The 15,199-nt window shown below is 40.0% G+C and overlaps 1 protein-coding gene across 1 annotated transcript in view; it reads left to right on the top strand.

The window, feature by feature from the left end:
* The first annotated feature begins 879 nt into the window (after positions 1-879).
* Positions 880-15,199, top strand: part of bif (protein phosphatase 1-binding protein bifocal) — a 40,943-nt gene continuing 26,623 nt past the window's right edge. The window contains exons 1-2 of the mRNA XM_018548589.1: positions 880-1,943; positions 2,094-4,086. Of these exons, the coding sequence (XP_018404091.1) occupies positions 880-1,943; positions 2,094-4,086 (3,057 nt within the window). The remainder of the gene's footprint in view (positions 1,944-2,093; positions 4,087-15,199) is intronic.

Here is a 15,199-nt window from a genome sequence, read left to right as displayed (position 1 = left end):
GCTGCGCGATGCCAGTCATCGCGCGTTAGAGCGACGGCGCGCGTATTTTATCGCGTTCTCGTGACACTTGGCGAGCGCGCGCGGCTTCGACTACGCGTCTCCCGTGTCGCAGTGCCGTGCGCGTGTGCGACGCGGATCGTGCCCGATTTGCCCTCTCTGCGGCACAGGTGCGGTTTTTCCTTCCATCCACCCGTGTCTCCCTGTCAATCGCTCGCGGCAACGCGCGGCGCGGAGCAGGTGGACTCGCGCGCGCGTTAAAAGTATACGCCTTCGCGAAAAGTAGAAGAGTGCCGCTCTTTCGGTGACCGCGGGAGAGAGAGAGAGAGAGAGAGAGAGAAAGAGAAAAGGCGATCGATTTTCGCGTAGAGTGCTCGTCAACGGAATATCCCCGTTTCTCCACCACGGGGCGCGATCGAAATTGAAACACCCTGGATCGGTACAGTATACGAGAATCGACGTAAAGCGCATGTAAACATCCGCTCGAGCAACGCGACGACGACGGAGCAACGAACGTTATACCTCTACTTTCGTCTCCTCCACTCTTTTCCTCGCAGCGCGAGAGTGTCGCGCGCGTGCTCGATGACCGTATGTCGCGGCGGTCATCGATTTTCCCGGCGATCGTGTGTGTACGGCCGGTACGACTCGTCGCCGGTAAGAATCGCCAAGTATACGACAGTATGAAGAGGTGGAGCGATCGCGCGCTCGACAAAACCGCGTAGGAACGACGTACGGTGCGTACGCGCGCACGTCGCGGTGTGTGTGTGCCACCAGAACGAGAGAGAGAGAGAGAGAGAGAAAGCGCGCGGCGGTGGAGAAAGAGGGATCGCGAGACAGCGAGAGAGAGAGAGAGAGAGAGTTGAGTGACGGCGCGCGTTCAACATGGCTACCGCCGGCAGCAACGCGACGGCGAGCGCCGGCAACGAGGCGAGCGGCGGTGGCGGCGGCAGCGGCAACGTGCCGCAGTGGAAGCGCGACTTGATACAACGTCGCCGTCAGCAGAGCAAGGTCCTCGCGAACAACGGCGCGAGTGTCAAGTTGTGCAGCGCGGTGATCGGCACGTCGTCGTCGTCGGTAACGCCCGACGGCAGCGGCGGCGTCGTCGCCATCGAGCAGAGTGCAGCGACGACGGAGCATCATGCGGTTCGTGCGGCGCGCTTAACGCCGACGTCGGTCACCAGCGAGGACAGCACGGGGTGCAGCGGGGCGACCGCTGGTGGTAACAGTGGTGCGTTGCTCTCCTCTCCCTCCTCCTATCCCGCGAGAAGGCCGCCGTCCGGTGGCGCCACCACCGCCGGCGGAGCACCAACAACAGCGGTGGCGGCAACGGCCGCGGCGGCGGCGGACTTTGCGTCACCGCTACCAGTCGCGTACAACATGCGTCTCGAGGCGGATTTGTCGCTCTGCTCGGACGCGGAGGATGGCGGCGGCGGCGGCGTCGTGAACGGCAGCACGCCGGCTAAATTCGCGGACGTCACGTCGTCGGAACGGAAATTGCCGGATTACGTACACGGCGAGGAGAGCGAGGACGCGGCCGCGAGGACAACGGCGGACGGCAAACCGGTGCTGAGAGCGGCCGCGAGAACGAGCGAGAGCAACGAGAGCAACGAGCTGTCGCGACAACGCGACGAGATTCGCGCCGTCTTGACCGGAAGACGCGGCATGGAGATGTTCCACGGTGGTAACTTCCGAGTGCTGAGAAGCTCGCGCGTCGCACCACCGAGTCGCACCTCCAGCGAGGAAGCGGAGAGCGACAGCTCCGAGGAGCTGCAGTACGGGCCGGGGATCGTCAACAAGCTCAAGTGCAAGTACCTTAACCTCACTCTACGCGAGACGAACAAGAGCCGCGGGTCGGTGCAGCGGTTCCGGCGCGCGGCCAGCCTCGAGGATCTGTTGGACCGAGACGACGAAGAGTCCAGTCACGAGAAGACCACCGTCGGCAGGAAGTACGCGAAGCGAATCGGCGGTGGTGGTGGTGGCGGCGTCGCCGCCGCCGTCGTCGCCGCCGCCGCCGCCGCCGCTACCACCGCTGCTTCCAAGACCGACAGGTATCGGAACGCCTCTCGGGGCAACGACTCGATGAAGCGGGCGCGCAGCGTCGAGACCTTGATGAGGTACAACAGCGTGACGGTTGACGAGACGGCGGCGACTGTTGCCGCCCGTCCGGTTCTGGTCGCTCGACCGGTGACGAACGGCGTGCGCCAGGAACCGGTCAACGACCACATCATTCTCGTGGACCGTACGTCCGTGAAGATCGAGAGCCGGCTCGGTGAGCTCGATCGACCGAAACCCATCAACAAGCCGAAGAGGATCAAACCGGTGCTGGCGGAAACGGAACGGCCGCCGCCGGATCTAGTCAAGACCACGATGAGGATCTTCGAGAGCTCCGCGAGGAAGCTGAAGCCCAAGGGTGAGGTCGCCGCGAAGGTCGCTACCTTCAAGACCATCAATGACACGTTCAAGGCACAAACGCAGACGCAGAAGAAGCTGGCGCAGAAGCCACCGTTGCAGCCGAAACCTTTCGTCAACGGCGGTGCTCGTGCCGCGGGCGTCGTCGTCGTCGTCGGTTCCCCGACGAAGAAGATCGTGCTGCCGCACAAACCGACCGCGGAACTCATCGAGACGCAGGACGGCAAGGAGGAATACCATATAGACGGCGTCGTCACGGAACCGATCGCGCAATCGGTGTCCTCGGTAGTGAGCAAGTTCCAGCAGATCGAGAAGTCACACTCGCCCTCCCCGTCGCCGGAGCCCTCGGGCTACAAGCTCAAGTTCTCGCCGGCGAACAGCCCGGAACCGCCGCCGCCGTCGCAGACCTCCAGCAGATCCAAGCTCGCTACTCTCGAGATCACCGTCAAGTCACCGCCTGTCACGCCAGTGCTCTCGCCGAGGATCCTGTCGCCCCGACTTCCAAGCTCGCCGTCGCCGGTCAAAGATATCAGACAGGCCACCCAGCTGAGTCCCTCCTCTCCCGTCAAGGACTCGATCCGCATTCAGATCCCGAGTCCGCTTCACAAACCGCCGCTACCGCCGAGTCCCGTCAAAGGGGAATCCGCGAAGACGGAGGCGGAATCCAAAGTCGTTCGTCCGCAAATCGAGACTCCCAGAACGAACGTCGAAAGTCCCAGCAGACAAGCACGTCTGCTTGCGGAATCGTCATCCGGCAATGTGGCGGAATGGAAGGAAGAAGACGCGAAGTCGAGCCGCGTCGCGTTCAACGACGGCGAGAAGAACGTCGACGAGGAGATCGTCGACGGGCCGAGAACCATCTCCAAGATCGCCCTGGACAATATCGGCAAAGCCGGCACGACGATGCAGTTCGACTTCGGCGACAAGTCCACGAACGACAAGAGTCACTTACCGGGCGCGAAGCAGAACGGTCAAAAGTCGACGGACGACGAGCCATTGCCAGAGGAGGATCAGTGCATCAAGACGGAATGTAAGGGCAAGGTGATAGGTGGTGCACCTGCCAGCGTTGTGACCTGCAAAGCATCGCCGAGATTGCAGGAGAGGCTCGAGCCTGAGGAGGACGGCGACGACGTCGAGGAGAAGCTGATCGTACCGGAGAATAAACCCATCGGCGCCATTTGCAGCTTGGGTTTGATCAAAACCGTGATGACAACCATAACGACGACGACGACGACATCACCACCCTCGGCGACGTATTCACAGAGCAACAACGAGGCGAAGACGATAATACGGTGTCAGCAGAAAAGCGAGTTCTCGCCGCCGCAGAAGCAGATCGGCATCATACGGCCGCTCGTCTCGACGAAGGCACAGCATCCGCAGCAGAATCTGAGCAATCGCGAGCTCGAGAAGAATCTGATCAATCGAGTCAAGAGTATCGAACAGCCGACCAAAGTGGTGGTGAGCCTGAAGAGCGCCGACGAGATACAACCTGCGAAGAAGACGAGCCCTGGAGGTGGTGGCGGCGGCGGCGGCGGTGGCGGTGGCGGCGGTCTCTGGGACACGAAACCGTGGAATCAGCAGAACAACACGATGGTATTTAACTTCAGTAATCGAAAGGACGTGCCGGATTACATAGAGAACGACGGCCTCATCATTAGGAGAAAGCGGGATAAGCCGAAGGTGAGTCTGCAATCGCGCTCGTTTTACAATAGAAACGCAAAAAGTACCAGGGACTCATTCAAATGACGACGTCGCAATTATGACAGTAATTGACACCACGTTTACTGCTAAAAGACTTGGGCTTTCTTTGCGGTAAAACGCTTGCGATATTTGTTGAAAATAGAGAAGTATTTAAAATATAAATATTGAGTAAAAAAAAAATCTAAAAGTTATTTATATAAAGTTTTATATCTTTTTGTTTAAAATATAATGTAATATCGGTAGAGCTACATTTATTTTTTTTATTTAATAAATTAATAAATTTTGTCGAATTGATATTTGTGAAAATATCTGTAAACATAAATATCTCGTTAAGGAACAAGATTGTCGTGTGAAAAAATAATAACTACAATATTTATAAATGCGACCTTTATAAACAATATTCATCTTGCAATTAGATATTTATTTTTTGGCATGTTAAAATTATATACTATACGTCATTATTACGTGATATTTACTGATCAATTTAATAATAAAATTTGTCTTAATTTATACATCACAATATTAAATCATAAAGCTGAAAAATATTACAGTCGCGATATAGCATTTTATCTTTTTGTTACTAGAAACGATAATTCCAACTTCGTTAGAAAAACACCTCAAATGAAACAGGTGTTCCCCGTAAAGTTAGTATATAAGCACTATGAGCTAATAAAACATGGGCGTAAACATAATAATTCAGCGTAAAGAGATACTTGTAGATTTTTTGTTCTCATTAACTTCTTGCCTCTACGTGAGAGTGGGTATTCATTAAACCAATTTTTCATTAAATATCACGTCGCGCTACGAGGAAAGATGCAACGATCGATATAGTTCAATGGAAACCTGGTACCGGCAACTTTCTTCTCGCGTGCGTAAAATAATTCGATTATTTTACTTTCTTTTAATTCCCTGCGCCAGATAGAAGTGTCGTTCGACAGAGACGACGTTTACACCTATAACATTTATATCTGTGGAATTTCAATTAACTCGAAATATTTCAAACACGTTTCACTTCGCGCATACTAAGTGTCTTGCACTTTTACCAATCATTGATTTTATGACGATTCTGAATTCTGGAATTCTGTTTTTCTTCAACACGATTGTCAAAGCCAATGTAAGTTTTATTATCAATATAAAATTTTGATTTATAGATATGATAAAATCAGAAGTTCTCCACGAATTAAACTTGAAAAGAACGCAAACGGTTCACGGTACTACACTATTCGTTAACTTTCGAATAAATTGACAAAGCATCTTAATAACTCGAGTCACGAAGATGCTCGTGATTGAGTGTTAGTCGTGAAATAATCGTCTTCGAATTAATCAAGAAATACGTGACTGAAAGGAAACGCGGGAAAATCGCGTGACATCCTGTGTACTCCGTGACTTATTTGTCCTCGATTTTGCGTCTCGCTTGCACTCACTCACGCCACGCATACCGCTGATGAACTTACGAGGATCCTCGTTAAACCGTTGTATCGACACGTGTAACGGTTGTCGCGTGTCCTAAACCGAACATTGGCCGCCGCGCTCGGACTGATTTAATTGTTGCCGTTGAAACACACTTGTCAATCAAGTCAATCCGCTAGCGGACGATATTATTCGATCTGTCACGGTAGTTGTGTCCGAAGCGAGATAAACAATCTTCTTATTTTATATGCTGCTTACTCGTAAGCCGATGAAACATGAGCAGCAGTTTACGAAACGGAATCTGTTTATTTACATTTCGCTGTATCACTCGGCAATGATTGGGAAAGCAACATCATTACACGCAGATTACAATAATTCAATATTTATTCATGTCACGTGAAAATTATCTACATTTACCAATTTATTATTCATACTATACTATTATATTTTTTTTAAGATTTCAAGATAAATTAGATTGAAAGATAAAATTTTGGAAATTATATATTCTACATTATTTTTTTTACATAATTTTATGATTATCGTGTTTTTTTAATTTTCTATGTTTTTACAAGATGATATACGAAGAGATAAATAAAAGTTTTTGATTTTATTTATACAGAATTATTATGAAATTAATATATTGATCTTAATGTACACGACGACAATCAACTTTATGTCATTCTTCAAATAGGAGACACAAACTCGAATGCGTAAGATCGGATGATTGGATTATTCTCGCCTTGAATAACCGCAGTGCTAAGTGCGGAATTAGGAGGTGTATTTATTATTGTGCAGGTTGCACAAAGTAAAACGTTCCGAAACCGCTTTCTAAAGCGTTCGACGGTAGAGTTTGCCTCGCTCGAGCGCCACATACTCATTTCCAGGCTTCTCGTAAAACGCATCATCGCGCGTCCTCGCGGTGAAGCGAAGTGAAACCGAAGACGTCCGACATTCAGCAGAAAATGGGAGAAATTAGGCACACGATTCGCGCGATTCGTCCGAGGGACGATACTTACTTTCTCGTATTAGATAATCCGGAAGTGGGAATCAGCGTCGGGCAGAATGGCGATTATTCCTGACGATAATCGTGGATTCCAATGTTTAATTTGCCGTTTTTAATACGTGTCTGGAACGAGATTGTTACGTGCTCAACCATTGTGTCTCACGCAAACCTAATACATCCGCGATACGATATATTTCATTATATACCGATTAATAGCGATTAATCAGAATGTATTGTTTTCCGCCATACCGGGAAGTTTACACGCTGACAGGAATATTTTGATACGTATAACGTTATTTTTTTAATAGGAACTCTAATAAAAACTTGTTTACCCCTTCATTTAACAATTGTGTCGTTCTAATCAAATTTTGATTAGAACACAATTTTTAAATGAAAAAAATAAGGAAGCTCTTGTTAGATGACATCTCAGCAAAATAAATGGTTATGTATGTACCAAACATTTCAGTGTGAAATGTCGCGTTCAGTAATACGATAACAAAATTAAATCTTTCTTTTTTTACAGATGAACACGTTGTCGAATACATTTGTCGAAAATAATTTTTCAATAAAGCTGTAATTTTGCTTGTCACTTGTTGATTCTTTGCTTTGTCTTTAATTATAAAAATATATCTTTTTATTGATACATTATACACATTAGCATTTTAATTTTCGCTTGAATCGTGTGTAGCAAAGCTAGTCCTAATTTTTTCTTTGAAATATATTTGTTATTTTATTCTTTTCATTTAACTGGAAGGTAACTCTCTCTTGAATTTTATTTAAAATTTAGATCTATTCCGTTTATCGATAATGAAATAAGTACTGCAGTATTGTCTATTTGTATTTTAATTTATATTTGATAAAGTATTCTAGATAACTTGTTTAATCAAATATAGATAGCAAGATGTGCATGATATAGTTATACAGGAAATCTGACGGCACTTTCTCTTAATTACTGATACTACGTGGAAAGAATTTTTCTGAAGTATCTAAAAATTTAGCTCTAGATCTAAAAATAATTTTATTGGATCATTAAAATAATTACGTAGGAAACTCCTCCGAGGGAAATTCAAATATATGATCAATGCTACAAAAAGTTTTGATATTCTGACAAATGGCTTAGTTTTGTTGTTTCCAACAAAATTATCTTGAGATTTGTATCTAGTTTTAGATACTTCAGCAAAAGTTCTTTCAGTATAGAGATTAAATTAAAAATTATTTATTTTCGTTTTAGATTATTAAGTGGAAATTGAAAAGTTTTGACCAATTAAGAGCTGTTAAAAATTTGCAAAGAAAAGCCGAAATATATGGTACAATAAAGATGGAAGTAATTCCATTCTTCAAAATAAATCGAAATAATAATAAATATATTTTCTTTAATATAAATTGCTTTTCTATGAGTTTGTATTTAAAAAGACGACTTTGTGAAAAACCAATCGAGTACACTTGTATATACTTGCGAGCGAAATTCTATCTTATTGAAAAACTTACGGTTAACATCAATAAATACGCATACAATAACATAACTCGTGGTAGTAAACAAACGGACATTGTGTGTAAAACAAGACACAATACGACCTGTAACTCATAGTAAATTTGTTATTTATTTGGAAACATTATACTCTGCTTTTTTTTTTTACATTCAGCTTACAATACATATATAAATTTTGAGTGATAGGATTACATAAAAATATAGTTATAGCAGAAGCACAGGCTTTATTATTTTAACAATGCTAAACGTGATTGTGGCAAGTTAAAACCATGGCTATATTCTGCCGGATACGGATTCGCATTATTTAGTATTCATTTATGAAATGATATCTCTGCCTTATCTAATAGGCGTGCAATGATATCCTTGTGAACAATATTGCGGACAAAGGAAAATGTACACAAAGTGCGGTCGCCGGCTTAGCCAGAAGCCACGGGTGCTTCCTCGTGCCGTGAATTGCGCATAATTTTCATATTTTATTCACGAAATTGCTTCTGCTCTATCTAATCGATCTAACGGTGCATTTGCAAATGTTGGAAAAGAACAAGTATCGCCACCCACGAATCGGACGGTGAATAAAAAGCTATCGCTTAACGAACTGGAAACTGGAACGCACACGTCAAGGTGGCGTAATCTCTTTCATCAAGTTCCAACGAAGTTTCCTGTGGAGGATCGCGAAGAATGCGCGTTGTTTGTACGGCGTTCGGTGTCAAGCGCGTAAAAAAATGTTTTAAGCTTTTATTGTCAACGGCTGATAAAACCGATGCATGATACATAAAATACGACGCATATTAAAATTGACTGATAATGTTATCGCTTTTTATTAAATGACACCTTTAAAGACTACAGTTTTATCATTTTCATAATGTAATAGATTATGTAATAGATAAGCTTACCACTTGTAGAGAAAATTTATAGTCGTGTCTGCGTCTAAAGTTTGATGAGTAAGAAGGAAGTCGCTTGATCGACTTTAAAAATTGCACGAGTACGAAGCAAGCTTTAAGCTTTTAACACATTCTTGTTATAAAGAGATCTTGTTATAAATTACACAATGGATAAAAAGGAAAAGCTTATTTTTGAATACATATTTTTTAACACATTGATTGATTTAATGTATTTATTTAGATACAATACGTAACTACTTTTATAAGAATGCAGAGGTGAGGTATTTCATTTTAACATTACACCGTTCTTTCCTTCACGTAAACACCGTTACAAATTTCTTCATATAAATAGAGACGTGTCATGAAATGTGATTAGGTTGGACCGTCCATATATCCGAAAGGGTATAATTATATAGCTTCATCGACTTCGTACATCGTAACGAATCCGGTTTTGCGGATCGTAAGATGTCTTGATGTATAGAAGCGCCGTTCATAAGCAGCACATGGCGATATTTTCGCGACAAGCTAACTCGATTTGCGGCTCGTTGACAAGAGAGCGTGGTAACTGGTAGCGGATATCACAAAGTTTACTTATAGTTATATACGAACAAATTATACGTTTACACGTCAGCATCTTCCAGAGCTTAAGCCTACTTGATAACTAAACCCATGCAATAATTAAGTACGGATTAAACTGGAGCCCCGCGATTAAATTGCACATTGTAACGGCATAATGTCGGGAAATAGGTACAAGAGCTATGCGTGATGAGCGTACAATAAATAATAATCAATTTGCAAAAATACTTATCTAAAATCGTCAATTTAAAAATTGTCAAGAGTATTATGAATGAATAACTCTCTTTGTATACCTCTTTATTAATGTTACCTCGGTAAAAATATACTTTGATAATCTATATTTAACGTATAGATTTCCATAATTCTTTACGATGCTTGACTTGTTTTATCGTAGAATGTATAAATAATACAGCTATTATAAATTAAGTGGAATAAGGTAATTTTACTTAGGAAGAATATAAAGAGAAACCTACATATACAATGAAAAGTTGTAAATTTAACATGAATATAAACGTGAGAAAATTATTTATTACATTTATGCATAAATTTGTGCGTCAGCAAAAATTATTACTAAACAGATTGGATTCTGTTGCGATTACTTAACGCAATTAATTGGGTTATATCATTTCCAGTCGTTCAGCGTGCTAATTAACCTTTACGATTCTACGATAAATTGCGTAATCTCGATTATTACATCCGCGTAAATTATGATGATGTATACGTACAAGTAAAATGTGATGCGTAATGTGTTTCTCACATGGAAATATTACGAGTTTCAGGGTGGCAAATAGGATAATAATTAATTAGTCATTTCATATCTTTTTACTGAAAGTCATTATTATCTAATAGGTATATGAACTGTTTTTAAACTTTATTGTATCTAACCGTAGAAAGTACAAACTTAGCAATTTGCAATTGTCGTAAATTCGAAGTTTTGCATCTATTATTCTGTTATTCAAATAATATTACTTGTGAAAATTATAAGTATTAATATAATGCTAAAAATTTCTCAATTTTTTTATTTAACTTAGAAAATGTTCTCACATACATTCACTATACGCTATGTTTATTTAAACTCGTCCCTGATTAAGGAACGAAATGCAGGAGGTAATTTACTTGTGCTTTTTTTCCTTTTTCTTTTTTATTTTCCTGGACTAGAACGTCGTAGAGCAAGTTTATGAATAAGACGTATGATACACAAAGAGTAATTAACTAACGTAATTAGCCAATCGTGCGTCATCGCAACACTGTTATGGCAAGCGCGCATACAGTGTGTATATCATCCGTATGGTATGCATAATTATTAACTGGGACATCCAAAGGAATTTAAACAAAGCCAACAACACCGATCAGCGCGTATATACATACATACGTCAGCTGACTATCATCCGGTCGAACGTTAGTGCAACGTCCTGTTTAAAACCGCCGTGATAACGCCATATCCTCCTTCCGTCGGCGTCCTTTCGTTGGCTTTCCTCCTTTTTCATTATACAGATATAATTTCTCGTTCTTCTTTTGGAAGGAAACTGGGAAGCGATACGCAATATCGCCATGTTTTTACGTTGCATCTAATTAAGCACGAATAAGAAGTTGCTTGATATCGCGAAATGGAAACGTTTACAAGTTGTTTTTGTTTAATATTATTAGCATTTTTCATAATATCCTTGAAATTCTTCAAAGCGAAAGTACATGCCATTGTTGTTTCTTGTCTGTTAATTAAGCTGAGTGAGAAGCTATGAAGAAAGAGATATTTTTATACGCGATGCTCATTAAATTTAACAGTGAAAGTGCTTTTTATCTGAGCCACTCATATCTTTTAATTGTGTTGATGAAAGAGTCAAAGAAGAAAATATTAGAATAATTGACTAGAATGTTGTAAAATGACTAGATTTATAAACACATAAATTAAAAATTTTGTAAAGCGATCATTGAAATGTTGCGAAGCAATTAATAATCACAATCAATGAAAAGGTAATATTTTAAAATTCAAAAATATAATCCAAAATCTATTCGCACATCATAAATTAATCAAGTTTAAAAGTATGTAATATTGTTTAATTATTTGTGCTAATTGTAATTTTATTATATTCAAGATAAAAGTTAAATAAAAAAGAGAGCTGAAATAAGAAAGATTTCAAATATTAATAGTTAATAAACGAATAGATAATTTTAGTTTTTAAAGTTTGATCTACAATCATAAGAACTTGCGTTTAAAAATAAAATATACAAATTATTGAAAAAGTGCAGAAAGATAATTAAGACATATTGAAAATGACAGGCATAAAGTTATTAATTTATTAAGAGAAATTAAATAAAGTTTTTAGTTTTTCTACTACAATTTACTTTCTTACGCATTATTCGCGTATTAATAGAACTTACAGAAAGGAAATAATCACTTTTCTTCTTTCGTAAGTCATTGATTTTATCGAGTCATTCATGGGAACGTTTAATGACGCATAATTTGTACGAATCATAGCGAATTCAGTCGAGTAACGAAAACGAGCATTCTAGATTGAATTTCTGGCGATCAATTTACGTTTTCTTAGATCTATGCATTTCGTGACAAAAAAAAATGCAAGCAAGTCTCATCTATCATAAAGTAACTATACGTGTTGTTGCACTTGCATTTGGTGTCATAAGTTTTATCATTATATAAACACAGGTCACACGCGAGGCCACACTTTTATGAGTCATGTGTTAATTTATCGAATGGGGAAATTTAAGAACTCACCGAGAAAACCGATACTGTTATTAAATATCGGCAACTTTGGCGCTAATCATACGCGTTCCTTCTTTTACGGCGGCATTTTTACAAAATTTCTTTTAAAATTTTTTTATATATTGTATAATCCTGAATTACACGTGTAAATAACGAAGAGAGTAAAAATATCTTAATAAGAAATAAAAAACTTATAGCTAAATATTAAAGTCAAGTATACGTATAGATTACAGTTTTAAATTACACCTGATAATTGGTCGTACGATCTCTAACATACTGAAGTTTTAACGACGATATGTGTTGCTGCAGGTTTTCATTGACTACTATCTTATGTACTCCTGTATGTACTGTAATTGTACGGCAATTGAGTTCGGAGAGAGGATATCCTTGACATCCTCTTATTCGGTAATTATTACGGTATCTTATAATTCAACGTCTGTTTTCTCTATTTTTAAGCTCGTTTAAAGCGCACGTTCGTGCGAAAGGAAGAAACGTGTAAGGATGAAATGTATTACGGTGTGTCTAATAATTTCAGCCGCTAAAAATAGGGTTACCAGCTTTAATCTTATCATCCAATTGATAATTTGTCACACCTATCGACGAATTCTGGTTATATTGCTATTTTCGTCCACGTATTGATTATCTCCTTTCAACATTGTTCTCCAATTAAAGCGCAGTTACGTCGTTATTATTTATTACTGAAATCGGTCCGTTTATCATTCTATTCGTAGAAATTAAATCGATATTCGATTTTCGTTTACCGTTATCGTTTCGAAAGAAATAATAATGGTCGAATTTACTGCTGAATGACAAATCTCTGGCTTCGAAAAGTCTAGCCGATGATCAGCGCAGTAGAAATCGGACGAGCTAGAAAAGAGAGGGAGAAACTCGTAGATCAGTAACATTCCACGACATAATACGCGGATCTCTTCTCGTATATGGCCGTCCTAGAGTAGCAACCGGGACACCCAGTAGAAGAGCACACAAAGTCCGTTAGCATCCTTCAGGTACACTTCTTCGCTTGGCCTTGTAAGGAACATCACATTACGCTTGAGCGAACGTTTTGCAATCGCGTTTGCAGCCGCTATCACGCAACGTACATTACAGCGGACACGACTTTGTTTTTATATTCATTAAATATTTATATATTCCCTAATTTCTTTTTTATTTAATTTAAATTAAAAGGATCATATCTGTTGAGATAGAATTTTGTTGGTATCACGATCAAATATTATGTATATTTAAAGATTTAAATTAATTCGTTGGCCGTAATATTTGAAGCTAAAAATTTTAATTCACTTCTTTTAAATATTAATTACTTATAAAAATGTATTACATTTATTTTGTGATGCAACTTTGATGATATTATTTTGAATTTTATTCTCTTTGCTCTCTGTGTGGATTGCCATAATTTAATGTATACATATATGCATTTAAAATCGACAAACAATTAAATGGATAAAACTACTTATAACATTTTTATATATCTGTATTAGAGAGCTTCAATGTTTTATTAAGTTAAGAAAATGTTCTATTGTTATGATTTTCATCGTGACAAAAGATCCAAACGAATATTTCTTTTTGCTTAAAACCGGTTATTCCACTTGCGATGTAATTAACTGCCGCACGCACCAGTCTTTGAGATATTAGCCACATTACCTTGCTTATAAAAGCAGTGATCTATAATAATTGAATTCGTGTATAACATTATTGCGCATTCGGACGATATTCATTAAACTAAGCCGTTGACTTATTAACTAACTTTGTTTCGTAAGGATATTTTTGATAGATCGTATCTATAATTTACAAATTAGTTATTAAATGCAACATATTCGTCTACATAAATTGTTCGAATGTTTAATTATCCCGGTAATTCGCGATAATCTTAATATTTTATTTATATGATTCATCGTGTATAATTTGGTAAAATTTTCTTCCTTCCAAATACTTTAAGATTTACAAGCATCCATATAAAATATGAAAAGTGAAGCATGTTAGAATATTACCAAATATTTTATAATGACAATTTGAAAATATACGGGGGTATGTTAAGTTAGCACCCCAACTATAGTACTCAGGAGTTCTGATTAGAGTTCCCACTTCCTTTTGACGATACGAAGAGTTCCCTATAGTTAATAACAAGAGTTCCGCTCAATAAACATTTTTTTTACATTTTTTAAGAATGGGGTGCTAACTTTTTATCGAATTTCGAGGTGGAATAGTTCTGAGCGGCTTAATAGCTTCAATTTGCGATTGCCTAGAGTTCCTGATATGTAAAAAAAATTTTCGAATAATAAAAAAAAATTAAAAAATTTTAATATAATGAAATAAGGGCAATGAGCCAATTTTCGTTAAAATCTTTAAATCAATCTAATATATTGCGAAGAATATCACGTAATTATGGCGTTTCGTCCCAACTTCCACTATTGGACTCATCAGTAAGGCATTGTAGTGGAAGCCTACCTTAGACGTCTGTTTTAGTTATTAAATCGAGATTCTAAAAAAACTCTCAAAAAATTTTCTGACGTGGAATTTAGAAAAAAATTTAAAGTCAAAATTTGTTGGGAGTACCGAGTAGTTCTGATCGGAGTTCTGGACAGTTCTCGGCGAGTTCTGTCGAAAAGTATCTGGGCTCAAAGCGATTGGACCAACGGTTTCCGAGATATACTTATTTAAAAATTGTTGATCTTCTGACAAATGTCGCTGTATCTTGCAAACCGTTGGTCGAATCGCTTTTTCACCTTATAGTTTTCGATAGAACTCGTCGAGTACTATAAGAACGCTACTCAGAACTACTCGGTACTCTCAAAAAAATTTTCAAAGATTTCCACTATTTTTTTTAAACTTTATTATATTTCAAAAATGTTTTTTATGTATCAAGAACTCTAGGTATTCACAAAATAGTTCTGTTAAGCTGATCAGAACTATGCAACCTTGAATTTCGTTAAAAAGTTAGCACCTCATTTTTACAAAATTATTAAAAAATGATTATTAAGCGCATAGGTCATTAAAAA

This window comes from Cyphomyrmex costatus, unplaced genomic scaffold, assembly GCF_001594065.2.
Source record: "Cyphomyrmex costatus isolate MS0001 unplaced genomic scaffold, Ccosl1.0 scaffold123, whole genome shotgun sequence".
NCBI classification, from domain to species: Eukaryota; Metazoa; Arthropoda; class Insecta; order Hymenoptera; family Formicidae; genus Cyphomyrmex; species Cyphomyrmex costatus.
The sequence above is the reverse complement of the archived record's forward strand: the minus strand, read 5'-3'. Positions and strand labels throughout refer to the sequence as shown.